General features: G+C 53.9%; 1 protein-coding gene across 2 annotated transcripts; it reads right to left on the bottom strand.

Moving 5' to 3' along the window:
* Positions 1-3,182: 3,182 nt before the first annotated feature.
* KIAA0040 (KIAA0040 ortholog) lies at positions 3,183-10,676 on the bottom strand. 2 transcript variants are annotated; one of them, XM_052801987.1, is made up of 2 exons: positions 10,607-10,676; positions 3,183-4,451 (listed from the first exon to the last, which is right to left on the bottom strand). In XM_052801987.1, the coding sequence occupies exon 2, from the start codon at positions 4,338-4,340 to the stop codon at positions 4,008-4,010; it is 333 nt and encodes a 110-aa protein (XP_052657947.1). In that variant the 5' UTR covers positions 4,341-4,451; positions 10,607-10,676; the 3' UTR covers positions 3,183-4,007. The 2 variants fall into 2 exon arrangements, with proteins under 2 accessions (XP_052657947.1, XP_052657946.1); XM_052801986.1 differs by lacking the exon at positions 10,607-10,676 and adding an exon at positions 10,174-10,413.
* Between the last annotated feature and the right edge of the window lie 7,034 nt (positions 10,677-17,710).

Genomic DNA, 17,710 nt, shown 5'->3' with positions numbered 1-17,710 from the left:
TTACTTTTGGTCATGGCTCTAGGCTTTGTTGTCTCAATAAATAGAGGAAGTCGGTGAAGGTCCCATTCTCCCCTCCTAGTGGGGTTTCATGAGCCCTGTGGGGGCAATTTTTGTATCCCCCTCAATCCCTGGACTGCTTCAGGATGCTCAACTTGGCTTCAACCCCTGCCTGTTTCTAACCTGGGACCCAGCAACCTCCCCTTCCCTCCGCAGCCTGTGCTACTGATGGGCACCTGGCCCTCAATATGGTGTGCAGGGCTGCCGTGTGAAGAGAAGCAAGGTGTGCACTGCTCCTTCCTTCCCCCCAAAAGTCTGTCTCTGCCATTTCTAGCCACTCATCGCTGCCGTCCTGCACATCTCCTACTGTCAGTCTGCTCCAGAGCCTCAGCTTTGTGGGCAGGGTGCAGCTTGGCGCATCGTCCAGGTGAGAGGCAGATTTATTTTTGCCCTCGTGGAGGGAGAGCTCAGCAGTGCACAATTTGGAAAGGCTCTGCCCAACAGAGGTGCGTGCCTGGTCCTATGACTTGCCCAACGCAGATGGCTGCGAGAAGCTGCAGACACCGTGAAATACTTACGCTGCTGACCCTCTGCAAGGATAAAAAAAAAAAAACCTCTGCAGCCCACCTCCTGCAGTGTACAAACACTGCTTTTCTTCTTCCCACTACTTTTTGCCCTTGGGGAGAGGAGCTTGGTTGTGTTCGTTAACAAGGCAAAGCTATTAAACTTGATTAAGCTAAGCTGTTTCTTTAAGAAAATGTCTCTGGGCTGCACAGCTGGCTGCAGACAGAGACTGCACAGCCTCTGCCTGCTGAGCTCTCACCGTGTCTTATCTAGGGCCAGGACACAGATACAAGAAAGATTTTCCCAGGAAAACAAACACATGACTGAGATCTAGAGACACATTTGTTTGCAGTTTGAAAGTAATTTATTTTTTGGTTTAAAAAAAAAAAGGCAAAAAGTTTGTTGGTTTTTTGGTCGTCACGCCCCCCCCCCCCCCCCGGGTTGCATGGACTGTTCAGGAAAATAAAAGGTTGATACCGAAATGCAGTTGTGGGGAGGCAGTGCAGAGGTGTCTGGAGAGCGGGGACTCACACAGCAGTGTTTCTCTACCATGCATCTCCTGCCACCTTCTTAGTGTGGGTGCTGCAGGGTTGCTGCTGCCTGGCTGATGGGTGACAGGTTCTGGTGTACCTTGGGTTGTCACTGCTCTTTTGCTTTGGTGTCAAGAAGCAGCTGATTCAGTGCATGGTTTGGCTAAAAACAGCAGCACTCAAGCAAAGTCAGCCATGGGGCTGCCATGCCTTACGGGGTGCAGAGACTTGGACCATCCGCTGGTTGGATGGATCAGGGCAGGGTTGTATCCCAGTCCCTCCCTGTCCAGCCCAGGGGTGGTTTGAATGATGATTTTGGGGAGATCTTGAAATTCAGACCTGGCTCTGAACTCCCTAAAGCCTGGATCAGAGATGCTGTGTGTGACACAACACAGATGTTTTCTTGATGGTTCTCTGGTTCTTGTAGGAATCGGCTGCCCTTGTCTGAAACATTACTTGCTAACCCTTGCAGCGAAAGACCTTCTTGCAGGGAGCCCTGCAAAGCCCAGCAGCTCCACAATAAGTAGGCTGTACTCTGCCAGAGCCGGCTGCCTCTGTGCCCCTGCTTGTTCGGGTAAGCCTCTGGCCTCCCATTGCGTTACCCTTTGCTCTGATTTTTTTCCATTCCTCCAGGCAGTACCACCCTTCCTCCGGGGCTGCTGGTGCCTCTGGATTGCAGCAGGAGCACCTGTGTGGGCAGCTTTCCTGCCCGTGGGAGGAGGCTGCTTTGCCCACCTGGTGAGCATGGAGGCAGGAGGGCTGGGAGAAGTACCTGCGTGGGGGAGAGGAGGGAAGGAAGAAGGAATAATACAAGTGCAGTGCTGGTTCTTTGGATTCCTGGATGGACTGAGGGTTTGGGACAGAGACCAGAGCTATTCCAGCACGTTTCTCTTGAGGATTAGGTGTGTCAAATCCTTATTTTTTTATAGCATTATATGTTGCTTTCTGTTTTGGAGGAGAAGGGAGTCACTTATTTCAATGCTAACAAAGCAAGCTGGAAAATAAGGCACATATGGGGTCAATTTAAAGGGCTGTGTGAGGAGGAGCCTGGCCTCCCAGCTGTTACCAGCACAGCCGCACGCAGCAAAACCCCGTGACGTGATGTTATAACATCATCGCCCCGTCCGCGTCAGACAAAACAGGCTGTGCTGGGACCAGGTGGCACAAGTGGCTGCTTCTAACCAATGGCTTTGCCCCCCCCCCCGCCAGTGCGTGCCCCGGGAGCCAGGGGAAGGCAGCATTGCCCTTGCCTGGGCTGGAAGCGGTTGTGTCCAGCAGCTCTGTCCAGGCTTGCCCAGGTGGGTTTGGCTGCTTGTCCCCCAGATGTCTGGCTCTGGCTGGCAGCTCCAGTCTGCTCCAGCAGCTTAAGAACTGGAAGAAAACAGGAGGAAAACATCCAGTGTACAGACACAGGGCAAAAACCAGATGTGATGGGGCTTCAAGCTGGGGGAGACAGAGCCTTGCGGCAGAGGAGACCCCCAGCTCCTGAGGAGGTAGGCTGGGCACGCAGGCCTAGGGAGAGCAGAGAGTCAAAACCAGAGTAGGGGTGAGAGCTGTGTGTGGTCTCATTAGCTGCGGTGCCCAGCCGAGCCGTCATGTGGCCAAGGGAGATGAGGATGGAGAGGGGTGCAGGGTCCAGCTGTACGATGCATCCCTGGGTAAGGGATGACTGTGGGCATGAACTTTACTCCCCTCTGCTCCTACAGCGCATCCCAAATCCTAGAGCTGTCTGGTTTGACAGCCACACACAAGCCCTCTGTGTGGCATATGGAGCTGCCCACGTGGCACCAGCTGGTGGCGGCGGGTGCTGGTGGGTCTGCATATGCATAAGGGCTGCAGGGAGAGTGGACAGCCGAATGTGCTGGGAAAGCACGTCTGCTGTTTCAATACTGCTTCGGTGTGCCTAGCCCCGCAACAGAGGGGCCTTTGGTCCTGCTCTTCTTTAGTAGTCATTCAATAAATAACTCTAATGCCCATAGCTAAGCCTTTACACAGCCTCAGCTTGTGTTTCTGCTCTTGCAGTAGCGTGGTGGGCTCTCTAAAGGCAAGTCTGTATAAAACAGTCTTTCAAGGAAGATTTTTTTTTTGTAAGTAAGTGCTGGTGCAAAAGGGCTGGTCTTGCAGCCTCCTCTCTCCTCCCTGCCTCTAGCCTGGGTGGCAAAGCATCCTTCTGCTTTGCTGCCTTAAGATGGTGTCTTGAGGTCTTTAAGGTTGGGCTGAGGGCATCTGGCTTCAGATGCTCTCAGTTGCCTTTAGTTTGGTGGCTGGGGAGATAGCACATCTTTGAGCTGTGGGGTTACCCTGCTCTTGGCTTTTTTTTGCATCTCCAATGTGAGCTGGGTTTGGATGGAGCCTAGACAGTTAAGCTGTGCCATCTCCATGGCAGGGCAAGCAAATGAGGCACGCCTGCGCTTGCTTCACATGCAGACGTCCGTGTTTCTGCAGGGGGAGTGTGCAGGCAGCTTGGTCTTTTGAGTGCATGTGGTCCTGCACACCCTTGTCTGTGCCATGGTGCCTGTGCTTGCACACAAGTGCAGAGGGAGAGCCTTGCACCCAGTTCGCTGTGTGCCAGCCCGGTGTGTGTGCGTTGTGCTCGTGGGCGGGAGGTATGTACAGCCTGGTGGCAGGTCACCCTTGCGTGCTCAGCAGGGCACATGTCCGTGTCAATGCCCGTCCTTTGCAGGGGTTTCTGCCCTTGGGCACACCGTCATGGTGGAGGGGAAGGGGCTTGCATAAACCTGTGCCCGACTGCCTTGCCCTCTGCTGGCCCTTCAACACGCTGGTTAGCTGCTGGGATCAGCCTGTTTTGAAAGTCACCATAAAGTGGCAGCAGCTTTGGCATCTCCTCACCCCTCATGCAGAGCTGAAAAGACTGGCAGCATCTCAGAGGGGAGGGCCTGAACACCCTCCTGTCCACTAGATGGGCAAGGAGGGTCTCTTGTCCAGCAAGAGCAGCTTGGGCTGAGCCGAAATCCACAGGTCCTCTTCATCCTTCTTCTTCTTCTTCTTTTTCTTCTTGTTCTTCTCGGCATGCAGCTGCCCGTTGCTGCTGGGACTACCTTTCTTCCTGCTTTTTCCCCTCTGGCTGCAGAAGCAGCAGTGGCAGCAGATGAAAATGAACGCAATGAGGACGACAAAAGGCAGACCCATCAGCACGGCCAGGCAGACAGTGTTGAAGACACCTTCCTCATGCTTGGTACGGATGAGCTCCAAGATGGAATTAAAGAAAGAGCTGATCTTCTGCTCCATGTCAGCTCCTGGGCAGGTTGCCTATGCTGCTCCCTTCGCTTGAAGGCCCTTTGGGATATGTTCAGCTCCTGCAAGCAGCTAGTGGGATCCACAAACGTCCTTGGATGGTGCCTGCAGAGACAAAACCACATGGATCAGGTGCCTGCTCCCTCAGCAATTTCCTCCACAGAGCTGCCAGCACAGCCAAAGCCGCAGCAGGGTGAGAAGTCTGCTGCCACAGGGGGCCAGCCATGCTACTGGCCACATCCCTTTGGGTGTCCCCATCTGAGAAACACAGCCTCCCAGCCTCTCCTGGGGTTCATTCCTGGTGGTGGGGATGGGCAAGGAGGGCTTTGGTTAGGCATCCCTACTTGCCTTGGCATCCGGCTGAGCACAAATCCTGTCCCCCTGGACATACATCTTAACCCTTGCTTGGCAACCAGACTGTGGAACCTTTACAGCCCTTTGTAGGGTTTATTTCTTAGTGGAGAAGGAATTCTCTGCAGTAGGAGCTTTCCTGTCTATGAAGGGACTTGCCTGGTGTGGGCAAGGGACCACCACAGAGAGCGGTAATGCTGCCATCAGAGCCAGGACTCAACACGTCATGGGTCTCTCCTTAGCCCCGATCCACCCTGGGACGGGGTGTCTGGTTTGGACAGTTTCTCATGGTCTGTGGTCTGGGACGGGCAGCTGAGCTGCTGTGGGCAGGGCACTGCCCGGTGTCCGGGAAGCACAGAGGCAAGTTGTGCCTGTCCCGGGCGCTGCGCTGGGGTCTGGTCCTGCTGCTCTGGCACCTGGGGCACCGCTGGCAGGTTTAGGGTGGGGGCTGCGGTTAAACCACCTGGATTTTTTATGGGACCTATGGTCAGTGGGACTCGCAGGCAGTGGTGAGGTGGGTGGACGTCGGCAAGCAGCCTTGCACACACGGCTGTCTCTGTGCAGCCGGGGCTGGCTGCAAAGGCGGCGGTGGGGGAGGATGAGGGTTGGCTGGGGATGGAGGAGCCACCGCCGTGCCTCACCTGGGAATTGCTCCAAGGGTTTGGGTAGGGCTGAGGAGCATTTTTGTGGTCTGACGTAAGGTCTTCCCCTCCCTCAGGGAGGGAGAGGTGCTGCTGAGAGGCAGGGCTCCCAGGGAAGCCCTCCTGCAGGGGAAGGGAGCTGCTGCCTCTGCCATGGCCAGGCAATGCTCCCAGGGGTTTTGAATAGGGCAGGGGGCTTTGTGCCATGAGTTTGCAGTTCTGGTTCAACAGGGGGGTCACTAAATTATGGGTTGTACAGATGAAGAGCTGGCAGGGGCAATATCAGGCTCTAATACCATGTTTCACCCTCGCTTGGCATTTCATATCAGTGTCTTTGCCAGCCTTTGGGATTCAAGCCCTGCAGCCTCTTGAGGGAATGCTGAAGTCCCCATGTGCATAGGAGGGGAAACTGAAGCACGTTAAAAGGAAAGCCAACACTTCCACCTAACGAAAACTTGAGAGGTACAGCCTGAACTCCAAAGGTGTCCCAGAGGGGTTGCTCCACTCATTCCCTGTGACCACCGACTTGTTGGGTCTCCCTCTGGTAGCTCTCGCAGAGCCTGGGCATCTCTAGAGAGGAACGGGAAGGGGACCCAGGCTGGATTCAGATAAAGCCTCCTTGTCTAAAGCGCTACCGTTCCTTGCTTTGAATCGCATTTATTGCTGTTGCGGCACCTGCTAAGGGACGCTCTCTTGTACCGAACGTTTTGGGATGCTCCAGTTCACCCAGCTGGCACGACCGCGCATCCTCCTGCCTTGCTTTGCAATTACACCCTACCTCCTAACAAACAACAAAGCTACCAGCCTTGCCCGAAAAAGAAACCAGGAGTCCCGCCTAACCACAGCCCTCGTGCTGCTGCTGAGGCACAAGCTGGTGGGCATCCCCCAAAAAGGCAGCTCCCAAGGGAACAGAGTCCTGAGACCTACAAAGCTGTATGGGGTCTTGTTTCACCAGGCACTGGCTTTTGGACCTAACTGCCGGGACCCCAAGAGCCAAATCCTTCAGTGTAGATGCTGAGCTCTCAATTTGGGACTTCACAAATGCTCATATCCTATTAAAAAGAAGGGGTTTACCCTCTGTGCCCCTCACAGAAATAGACTGACCACTGCGAATTTATTGTTTCGATCTGCACGAAAGCATAGCTGAGCTAGCCCCAATTAGCTGGTGGTTTCTCTTTTGGACATACACGTGGGAAATGTGATGAAAATGGGTGTATGAATTTCTGTGGGTGACTTTCTGAAAAACTCTCATTTGAGATTTACCAAATGAGACACAGTGCTCTGGGAGATACTTTGGGCTTTGGCTAAACGAAGACATTAGTAGCTAATGTTTTATTGCTGGATTTTTGTCCAGTCCGCTGCATCTTCCAGTTTCTGCTTTGCTAGAAAGGGAATTAAAAAAAAAAAAAATATGGCAGGGTTTGGTTTTTTTGGGAGGTAGACAAGCAGGATGGTGGGGATGCCAGGCATGCACACAGGAGGGAGGGATGGTGCTGCAAGAGGCAGAAGAGCCTTTTCCACCCCACTGCTGCTGCAGAGCAGCTTCTCAGCCTCCGAAAACCAGCTGCTCCCTGCATTGCCTCATTCCCCTACCCAGCAGAGGCTGGTGATATCACCGCCGTCCCCACCTGAGAAATCACGGGCTACCACCAAGGGATCACAGACTGAAATCCCATCCATCCTCTTCCTACCCCTTGCCTGGAGCCAGCGGTGAGTGTTACAGATCTGCTTTTGCTCACAGGGGAGATATGCAAGGGGTCTGGGTGCTGGGCTATCTGCTGCCCGCAGGCATTACAAGCAAAGGGCAAGGGGGAAAGTGGAGAGAGCTGCTGCTTAGAACTGCTCCCTGTCCCAACCTTCATCCTTGCTGAGGCCTTTTTTCGGGACAGCTGTAACAAAGGTTAAATTGCAACACAAATAAACAGAGCAGCTTTTCCTCGGCCTGAATCATCTGTGTGATGCAGGTTTGCCATTTATCCATAAATATCCTGACAGCTCATTATCCAGGCAGGAACACTGGACGCCTATGATACACTTCACTCCAAAAAAGAAGTAAAAAAACCAACCCCAAAACAACCACCGCCTTAATTTCAGACAAAACAGGATGTACAATTTTATTCCTGCGCTGAGCTGCTTTATATTTATTGCCTCTAAACTTCAGGGGAGGGGAGGAGGGCTGGAACTTCCTTTTAAACTTGTAATTGATTGTTTGCAGAGAAAAAAAAGAAGGAAAGAAAGAACAAAAAAAGTAGCAGAGCCTTTTGAAATGTTTCCACTTTAAACTGAATGCGCTGCAGAGGCCCTCACTGCTTGTTCCCTGGAAGCGCCCAGCTAGGGATGTGCGGCCGCCCTGGGCAAGCCCCGAGCAGCAGGAATGCGGCTGAGCATCCCTTGCAAGGGGAAGGCAGAGGTACCTGCCACCACCCTCAGCAAGCAGCACCGAAATCCCGGGGCCACCTTTCAGCATGGCTATGCAGCTGGTTTCCAAATGCCTTTTCTTTTTGATGCGTGTATCGCCTTTTGTTTTGTAGATGAACGGATGTCTGTGCGCTAAATAAAGGGGTTCTTCAGTTTACTATTAAAAAAAAAAAAAAAACAAACGGGGAGGGGAAAGTAGAAAAACTGGTGCCTTTTGAGCTGGCAACTCCAAGGGCAGAGGGGTTACCCAAGGCCACCCATTGCCAGCTGAAAGCCTGTGTGCGCAGCCAGGAGCTGCATTTAGGAAAAATTTGTGCTGCTGCTTAATTTGGTGTGACAGCAACATCTCCCCTTAGCGAGGGGACGAAGGGGGAGAGCTGTGCCGGGATCTACCATGGGTGTGAACTGGGTGCCCAATGCACATGGGAGCTGCAGCTGGGAGGTCGGCTGGTTTTTTGGGTCAAGGTATGGGACCAAAAAACAGGGCCAGGGAGGCACAGGGAGACAGGGCAACATCTCAGGGAGAGCTCCTAAATGCCCTGCTAAATGAGCTCTTTGTTTTTGGGTAGCTGGTGCTGGCAGCGAGTCAGGGGAAAGCTGACATGGTAACTTGCTCGGGAAATCCTGCTGCCAGGGATGGATGGCAGCTCTGCACGGCTGGGGTTTGTATGGCTTGTGTAAGTTTTAATCGAAGTTGGGCATCCGACATGAGGTTCTTTAATCCACACTGGCTCTGAAGGAGCCAGTTTTTTCAAGGGTGGGGAGCATCCACCACTCCTCTGGAGTTATGGGCGGCCGTGGGTGGAAAACAAGCTCCTTTTGAGGGCCAGCTTGGGATGGCACCGCAAACCATCGGCGTGCACAGCTTGCCTGGCTGAGCTGGAGGGGTAAAGGCTGCCAGCATGAGCATGGGGAAATCAAAACAGAGGGGTTGCCTTGGCAATGCTGGCTTGCCCACATCCTGTGCGCTGCAGAGCAACCGCAGTGGCTGGGGATGGAGGTAGAGTTTGCAGAAAAAGTTGCAGTTTGCTGGAAACAGGGGGCAAAGGGCTGGAAGCTGCTACACAGGGTCACCGTGGCAGAGGGGAGAGAGCTGAATGTGTTTTAGGACCCGATTTTGCAAGTCCTTTAGGCTCAACCCTCAACAGGCTCTTACGTCTGTATGAAGTTCCCTCCAGCCTAACAAAGCTCAACCCACTCCTCTCGGCTGACACGCAGCTCAGCTCAGGCAGGAGCAGGGCTGCTCTAAGGTGCTTCTCCCCGCATCCACACTGAGAGCAGGGGCAGCTCGGGAGGACAACTGACCTACATCCCATGACCTGTGGGGTTTGGCCCCAAGTACTTCTAGGTTATTTGAACTTCCCCGCAGTTGGTGTCTGGCTGCAACTCAGGACTGGCCGAGGTGACACGAAAGGGTCTGACCTGCTGCCACCCTCATTTCCTTAATGCAGATGAGACCTCACTTCTGGTGAGACCTCACGTCATGCAGTTGATGCTAAGTGGTGCAAAGCAGGAATCACAATGTTAAACTTGACCATTTCCTTCTGTTATTGGCTTTATAACAGCTTTATACGCACCTTCCTCTGGCAGTGATAGCTATGGGTCAGGCTAGGAGAGGCTAACTTCTCTGACAGAGCCTGCAAGCTCTCTGATATGATACAACTAGCAGAGACACAACTACACATGCACACACGAGTGACATCTATTTTCCCGTTTGCACCTGCAGACTTAAAGGAAAATTGGATGAAACCTGACACTGAGGCTGAGCAGTTTCCTTAGCTGGGATTGCACGTTACTGTTTTGGAAATGGTGAATAGTAAGAGTTTTGCCGCCGGCCTCCCAGAACTCACAGCAGGCTCCAGAGACCTTCCTCAAACGTTAAAAAACAAACACCAAAAGCCACCACCTAGCAAACAAAACCAACTAAAGCTTCATCTTATTCCCACCGCCGTCAAACCTTCCAGCCAGAAGCCGCTTTCATCCCTTAAAGGGAACGATTTGGAAAACTACTGATATGAACGTTGGATAACAGGGTTAAAGTGAAACTATTTTGCAAGCTGCTGCCTGGAGCTTACTCCACCATCGCCATCTGCACACGCGCAGCTGCCATTGGCCCTGGGATCGGTGCAACTCCTGGCCAAAAGAACCAGTTTTGCTTTTAGAAAAGCACCGCTGTTAGCCCTGGCAGCACCGGGAGCTCCCTTGAGCCATCTTGGTCTCCTCTAAATTATGGTAGAGGCAGCGCTGCCTCCCCCGGGCTGGCAGACAGCCCCCCACCCAGCCCACCCATGGCCCTCCCTGAGGTGGATCGCAGGGATTTTTGGTTGCGGGGGCTCAGGGGGCTGTGGATCCACCTGGGCCAGCCCCGCAGCTTTCTAGGGGAAAAGGAACAGCAAAATTTGTTGGCTCAGCCTTACCTCTAGCTTTCGCGACCCAAAACCCCTGGTGCTGGGCAAGGCTTCTTCTGACAAATGTCCCCTGAGAGCTGGTTGCTCTTCATCGCCATTTCTCAAGTGCCACTGTCCCCAGCCGGCTCTGCCACCACCTGGCCCGCAGGCTGTGCCACGGTCCCACCGCCCCTGCCCAAACCCCATCCATCCTCAGAGCCAACCTCGCCGCGGCAGAGCAGCTGCCTGCACTGGGGGTTCGGGCAGCAGTTGATGTGCCCATAAAAAAAAAAAAAAACCACCACCACCACCAAAAAAGAGAAAAGCCCTGCGTTTGGATAATACAAAGCCAAAGGATAACGCCCAGCCCGGCTGGGCGATGCCCGGTGGCTGCGGGGAGCGGCTCCCCCCCGGAACCCGTCTCCCGGGCGACCCACGCTCCCGGGACCCCCCCCAAACCTACCTCGGCGGCCCCTCGGCTTGTCCTCCCGCCCGCCCCGGCAGAGGCTCCCGGCGGCCGGAGGAAATGGGACGCCCGGTCCCGCCCGCCTCCGCCCACGGCCGCGGCCCGGCCCGGCCCCGCCGCTTTCCCTGCCCCACCTGGGGCTCCCTGCCGCGCCCCGGCCCCTGTTCTCCCCCCCCCCCCTTACACAGCCCCAAAACCCTGCAGGGGAGGGGGGGACCACGGGCGCTGAGGAAGGGCTGGCGAAGTTGCAGTTGTTTAGTCTAGGAAAGAGGCGGGAGAGCGGGGGGGGGGAGGTACAAAACCGGGCCTGAAGTACGCCAAAATTTGCCGGGGAGAGGGAGAGAGCAAAGTTTTCCCTCGCCGGGAAGGAGGCCCGGGCTTCGGTGCAGCAGAGGTTTCCCCAGAAGCTTTTTTTTGGGGGGGGGGGGGGGCGGGGGGGGCAGCGGTGGGGGTTTGCAGGGGCAGCGATGCCGCTTCTGGTGGTGGGAGGCTTTTAAGGGCAGGGCAGACCTCCCACCTCCCGAAAAGCAGCTCCCTGGGTGCCACCCTGCACCCCGTTACCACCGCACCGTCCCGATGCCCACGCTCTGTCCCTGGAAAGGGGACGCTGCAGCAGGGCGGGAGGGGACACCCTGGGGGGCTGCTCTCGGCCATGCTCAGCACCCGGCAGCCTTATGGGTGCTGTGCACCCACAGAGATAATAAATGATGTTTTGACCTGAGGAAGGCACTCCAGGTCATGCAGGGTTTTGATATTTCAAAATTTGATTTCAGTTCAATTTGGATTGCCCCCCAATTTTCACTTGCTGCTTTCTCTCCATCTTATTTCTTTTTTATCTCCCTATGAGGGATATACAGGAATCACTGGATCCCAATTGCTTTCCATTCTGGGGCTGAGCAGTCTCCACGCAGTTTTGTGATGTTGACAGCCAGGGCAAGCTGCAACTAGAGAAAAGTTTTGTCGGAATTTTTATGGCCGGCTTGAATCTTTTTGGCTTGCAAAACCCTTGCACTTGCTCTCCTCGTCCTCCTTCACGCTCCAGAGCCAGCAGCTTTGCTTTTCCACTTTGGCCTCAGTGCTAACTCATCGGGCTGGGGTAGCTGGGGCTGCCCGACCCTTTGAGGCTGCTGGAAAACAGCCCGGTGCTGCCCGTGCTACGGCCCGGCAGCTCCAGGAGCAAAGCTGTGGTGGGAATATGAGGAAAGAGGGGCAGAGAGGAGGGGTGGAAGGATGGAGGCAAGCTGCCTACCAGCCCCAACTGCCTCCGCTGCCCTCCCTCCTGCTGCCTTCATCCTAGTGCTGAGGCCGGAGGTGTGAGAGACCCCAAGAAATGCACATTGCAGGCTACAGCTTGTGCTAAATGCCTCCTGGTAGCCTTTGGCAAGGTGTTTATGTGCTGTGGAAAGTACCAAACATTTTTTTACCTAAAGATTTGCTGCTTGTTAATGCCAGGAAATTTTTCCTTCATTTTATGCTACAACACGGAGATCCCTGGGCTTTGCACCATGTCCATGGCTCACCCTGTCCCAGCTTACCCCATCCCATCTCACCCCATCCCGGCTTTCCCCTTGTTTGTGGGTACCAAATCCTCCTCGTCACCCTACGAAAACACCCTTCCCAGGGCACGCAGAAAGAAGCCACCTGGGTGCTGGCAGTCACCCAGGAGACACCCAGCTACTCTACAGCACCAGACAGCGTAACATCACCTTTGAAACCACCCTTAACAGGATTGCCTGGAAATATTTATTATTAGGGGTCCCTAAGGGCGAGTGTGGCTGGAGGCATCAGGCTCAGGGGTGCCCGTCCCCAGGGTCCCCCTGCTGGTTTGGGCACCTTCCCTGGCTTTTCGGGGACCCCTCCGAGCACAATGCTTTGGCACCCACTTGGCTTCAGGCAGGAGCATTGTGATGAAGTGGCAGAGCTGGTGGGCACCGATAACGCTGACCTCAGCATTTAAACCTCTTGTGGTGCTGCTACCTGTAAAGGAGAGTCTTGATGCCATCAAGTGTAGCGATACCATTAAACCGAGTTGGGAAGCATCGGATAGACTTAAAGAAACTTAGAATTGATGCAAGAATATACAAATATAATCAGTCAGACCATGGCTCTGTCTAGCCCAGCATCCCCTTCCCCACAGTGTTCCATAGGAGATGCTTTGAAAGAATCTAAACACCATTTGATGCTTGACCCTGTGCATGTCTCCTGCAGCAAGGAGTTCCACAGCTCCTTCACATGCGGCGTGAAAAAAAAGTACATTTTGAGGGGGGTTTGAACCTGCCGCTTCCTAGTTTTGTTTCGCATCCAGCGTATCTGGGCTCCAAGGGATCGCACTTTGTTTTTCAGAAACTTTAATGGGTGAGAGGAAGCCGTGACTCAGCCGCTGATGAATCACTGCTGCTCCAGATTACGCGTCTCCCTGGTTGCTGGTGCCCCTCAAGCACAGGAGCCAAGTAAGTCCGTACCAGACAAGCTCCTGTCACATTCATGGGATGTCAGTCTGAGCCCAGGCCTGGGACCATCTGGAAATCAATTCCCACTTCCAGCCCCTGTTTTCCATCTGTCCTTCCCAAACTCCTTATTTCCATTGAGATCAAAGCCTTTTCCATGCTGAAAAGCCCCCCTGATAGCTTCCATTTCCTCCAAGGTCCCCTCAACCCATAATTTTATTTGGAAAACACTACTAATTTTACACTGAAAATAGAAACACCCTCTTGTTTCCCCCTTGTTTCATTGCATTCAGCTGATTTATTTACCAGTTTGCCCCATTACACAGCTGGGAGCTTCACTCCTGCTTTGATAACACCCAGCTGGTACCCAGGGCCGGTATATTTGGGTTTTTCTCGGCATGGTGGGATGGGAGAAGATGTGAAGTGACTGCAGACATGATCACACCTTTCTCTCCAGCTGCTTGCTCTGCTCTCTGGTTGTCATTTCTGTTTGCAGATGCTAGCCTGGCTTAAAGTAAGCAATGGAAAACTCTGCTCCCAGAGAAACATTCCTCTCATTTTTCCCCCATGTTTCTGCCTTTTCCCCCTCCCTCTCCCCCTCCCACAAAAAAAGCCTGCAGTTTAAACACCAAAAATAAAGCATGCCTGGCCGTGGGCTGGTTAAAAATAGCAGCCCTTGGTATTTACTTTAGCAGCAGCAATGGGTTTTCCGGCTTTGGAGGAGAACAGGCGGAGAACATGGGATGGGATGGGATGGTAACCCTTGTGGGGGTGGAGAACAAACACTGAGCTGGTGCTTTTGGGGCTGGCAGGCTCCGTGACAGCTGTTTCATCCCCTTCTCTCCCTTGGTTGGTGCCTGCCGGGCTCTGTCCCCTCCTGAAAAGGCGGGCTGGGCTCAGGTGTCCCGGTCCCACCTTGGTGCCAATGTGCTGGTTTGGGGCTGCCCTTAAATGCCTGGGGCTCAGTCCTGTGTGGGCAGTGATGGGGGAAAGGCTGTTCTTAGGTGAAATGCCCCAAAACTGGTGAGATTTTTGGTGGTGCCTCTTTGTGACCCATCACCTGGGAGGCTTTGGGTGCAGCTGGGCTTGCTGAGGTGGGTCCGGGTCTGCTGGAGCATCCCTCCCTGGTGCTTAGAAAGGGCTGGGGTGGGGAGTGAGGTGGGGTCCTCAGGTGCATCCTCAAGTTCCACTTGGTGTTTGCATTGAGCAAAGACAGGGTACAGGGACCTGAGTGTGTTTGGGGAGGAGGGAAGGTGCATGTCTCTGCCCGGGGTGTGTTTTGGTGTGTGCCGCAGGGTTTGGGAGGAAAGCAAACCTCATAGGTAGGGTTTTTTTGTTATTTTAGAGCTGATGATTGTTTTGTGTGTGCGAGCCTTCAGGAACTCCTTCCTGAGGAAATCCTATGGGCAGCGCTGGCGGCGGGCGAGGGGGAGAGGAGACGTGCTGGGAAGTGGGGAAAGCACCGGGGCCAGGCGAGTCCCGGCAGTGTGACACGGTGCCTTCCCATTTAGGAATGGCTCAAGGATCAGTTACGTGAAGGCCAGGGAGTGAAAAAGCCATGGGTGAACGGGGAATGCTCCTTCCCTCGGCATGGAAATGGGGTCACTGGCAGCATCTTGCTGTCACTTCCCGAGGGCTGGATTTGTGGGAGGTGTGAACCAAAGGCAGAGGAGCAAGTGATGCCCTTTGCCCTCCGTAAGCCGCTTCCATGGGGGAAGCTGTTCCTGGAGATCTCCAGTGAGCTTGGGACCTTGGCTTGGGACCACGTGAGGATTTTGGCTGGTGCCACTGGAGCGGTTGGCCAAGGCGTGCCCTTGTACCAGGATGTTTTGTGCTGCCTTTGGGGCTTAGCTCCTGCCTGGGGACTATTTGACCCTTGCTCTTCACAGTTCAAAATCTTCCTCCTCCTCATCTCATTTGCTAACAGGGCTTGGCAGGGAGGATGCAGCTGGGCACTGGGGCTTGGGCATGGCCGCTTGGCGGGGACTCACCCACCCCCAGGGAGGGAACCGAGAGAGCAATGCAAATCATGGCGCTTGAAAGAGGAAAAACACACCAAAGGCCTTTCTCCTGAGGGTGTTTTGTCTCTTTCCGCCCCCCACGAGGGAGAGTAGGTTCCTTTATTTGGAGGGGCAAAGTCCCCCTGGGGCAGGGGAGAGTGGTGGCCTTAGGTCACAGTTGAGGAACTGATACGAGACAGCGAGCGGACAGATGCCTGCTGCTTTTGGCATGACTTGAGTGCAGTGGGGGACGTGGGACCAGGAGGAGGGCCAGAGCCTGCCCCAGGAGCCAGGGGATGCTGGCTGCCAGTGATGCTCCTCCAGCCCTGTCCCCTCTGCTGCTCCTCTCCTGGCTGCCCATTTCCAGTGTCTTCTCCTGAAATTCTTAGAGGCAGGGTTTCTCAATTCATCCTCCCCTTCTCTCACTTTTGGGGAGGATTTTTCTCACAAACATTTGCAGAGTTACTTCCTTCAAACCCCTCTTTTGTTGCCATGTCACCTAACGCAGGGGACAGCATGGGGACAAGGGGCTGTTGTGGCGAGCAGAGGCGGCTTGTGTTCCCACCAGCATCCCAGTGTGCTCCGCTCTGCTGTGCAGCAACTGCACCAGGCCCCGGTGCTTGCGGAGTAACACCGGGGAGGTAACTTGGGTGGGAGCAAGAGGATTAGCCATGCTGCTGGGAATAAGTGTGCTTATATATTGCATGGTGGATGCTATAGGGGGCTGCATACCTCCAACATCCCTACTGACAGCAGAAAGCAATCTAAAATACTGGGAAGGAGAGAAGTGCCACTATAAGAAAGTCCCTAATCACAGCTAGGATCTTGCTTCAAATATGATGTATGTAGCATGGATTATTTTTTTGGTGTGGAAGATTGTTGAAACAGGTTGGAAGAAGAAAAAGCACTGCATGTTGAGGCTGTGGCTTTAGTGCAGGGAAGGGGGAGTAAGCCTGTGGGCTGCTATTCACAGCGCTCTTTATCCCAAGAAGAGGGGACAAATCCATGAAATTTAAAAGCCCTGCATTTAGATTTGATTAAAAGAGATATATTTTTTTTTTTACACTCCACACAATTAAGCTTTAGAGCTTGTAGCCACAGGAGTTGAAAATATAAAAATGGGAATGAGGGTTTTAAAGGGATGATGTGCACATCCAGGCTTACAAGGGGGAATTAAAACCCAAGAATGTTAAAGATGGTGCTATAAAAATCACATCCCGCAAGGCATAAAGCAGCTGTGAATTCATGGGACAAGGATGCCCCTTCATCGACCTGCTCTAGCCTTGCTCCTGCAGGCATTGCACCTCCTCCCGCAGTGCTGCTTGCTCCTGGGCAAGTATTTCCCTTGCTTTTTTGGGCTGAGGTTGCAGGGTGTGTTGCTGGGAATGCATTGCTTGAGCTCCAGGTTTGGGATTCACGCCCAGCGCCCTTGCTGAGGACCTTTGTACACCCTCCTGCTGTTTGCTGGTGGAACAAAGTTCCCGAGCATCAGTCATGCAAGAAGGGGACTTCGGTAAGAAGGCTGTGTTGAAATATCTCTGTACAAAGAGCAGATAGGGGGGGGGGTGGCGGTTGGACAGTTGGATGCTCTCTGGTGGCTGGAAGTGCCTGAAGAGGAGCGTGGCTGCCCACAGCGTGGCCATGCTGCCTGTGGGTGCTGCCTGTGCAAAGCCTGGGCTGCCCGGGGACGTGCTCTCCTTGGAGAGGCTGGAAATGTGAGATCCCACCATGTGTGGTACTGCAGGACTGTGTCTGGAGTATACAGATGGTTTTGAGCTGTGCAAGGGCAGAGGGGACCAGAGTGATGACGGCGGTGGGCACCTGTGATGGGTGACGGGGCAGGAGCTCCCCAGGGGTCAGTTTGGTGGGGCAAACACCAAACACCTGGCTTAAGTCACAACTTGGAGCGCTTAGGAAAGGGCTAGTGCCAGCCCTCACCCCCTTCTCATCCCATCTGAAGCATGGAGCTGGGTCATGGCTCTGAATTTTGGGATGGTCCAGAGGGATGCTGCGGCTCCACATGCTCCTGCCTTCTCTAGGTACCAGCCTCCCAGTGGTGTGTGCCGACCTCGTGCATCTGGTTATCGCAATGGGAAGTATTTTTTTTCTTCAGGTGAGCTTTTTTGGGGTGCTCTGCAGGGATTGGGGGTCCTGGGAGCCCCACTTGGCCCCAGATGTGCTGAATGAAGGGTACAGTGGAGGGCACTGCCCTTCTCTGAAGAACTAGAAGTGACACCCACCGCATCGGGTCAACTGCTTGGTCAAGCAGGGCGAGACTGGCATGACAAGCATTAGCGCAGGCAACCCTTCCTCTCCATCCCAAAGCCATCTCCATCCCTTGGCTCCTCCATGTGCAGGGAAGACCCCCAGGCTTGCCTGAAGGGTATTCCATGGCATTTACCCCGTTCAGACATGAAGAAGGTCATTTAATCCAAACAGTTGAGTCCATTGGGCTTCAGGCTTGGCTTTTCGCTGTGCTGGTGACCGTGGCCGAGGCAGGGGATCCCCACGCTCACAACTTCCTTTTTTTTTTTTTTTCTCTCGAATCAGAGCAAGAAAGAGAAGTGGAGAAGCTGCTGCAAAGAAATTTCCCCTGTTTTGTCTCTCTGAAATTAAATTTAGAAAATATTCAAGCGGTCTGGCAGAAGAACTTC

Source organism: Harpia harpyja, chromosome 11 (genome assembly GCF_026419915.1).
Source record: "Harpia harpyja isolate bHarHar1 chromosome 11, bHarHar1 primary haplotype, whole genome shotgun sequence".
NCBI classification, from domain to species: Eukaryota; Metazoa; Chordata; class Aves; order Accipitriformes; family Accipitridae; genus Harpia; species Harpia harpyja.
Note: the sequence above shows the minus strand (reverse complement) of the source record. Positions and strands in the feature narration are given on the sequence as shown.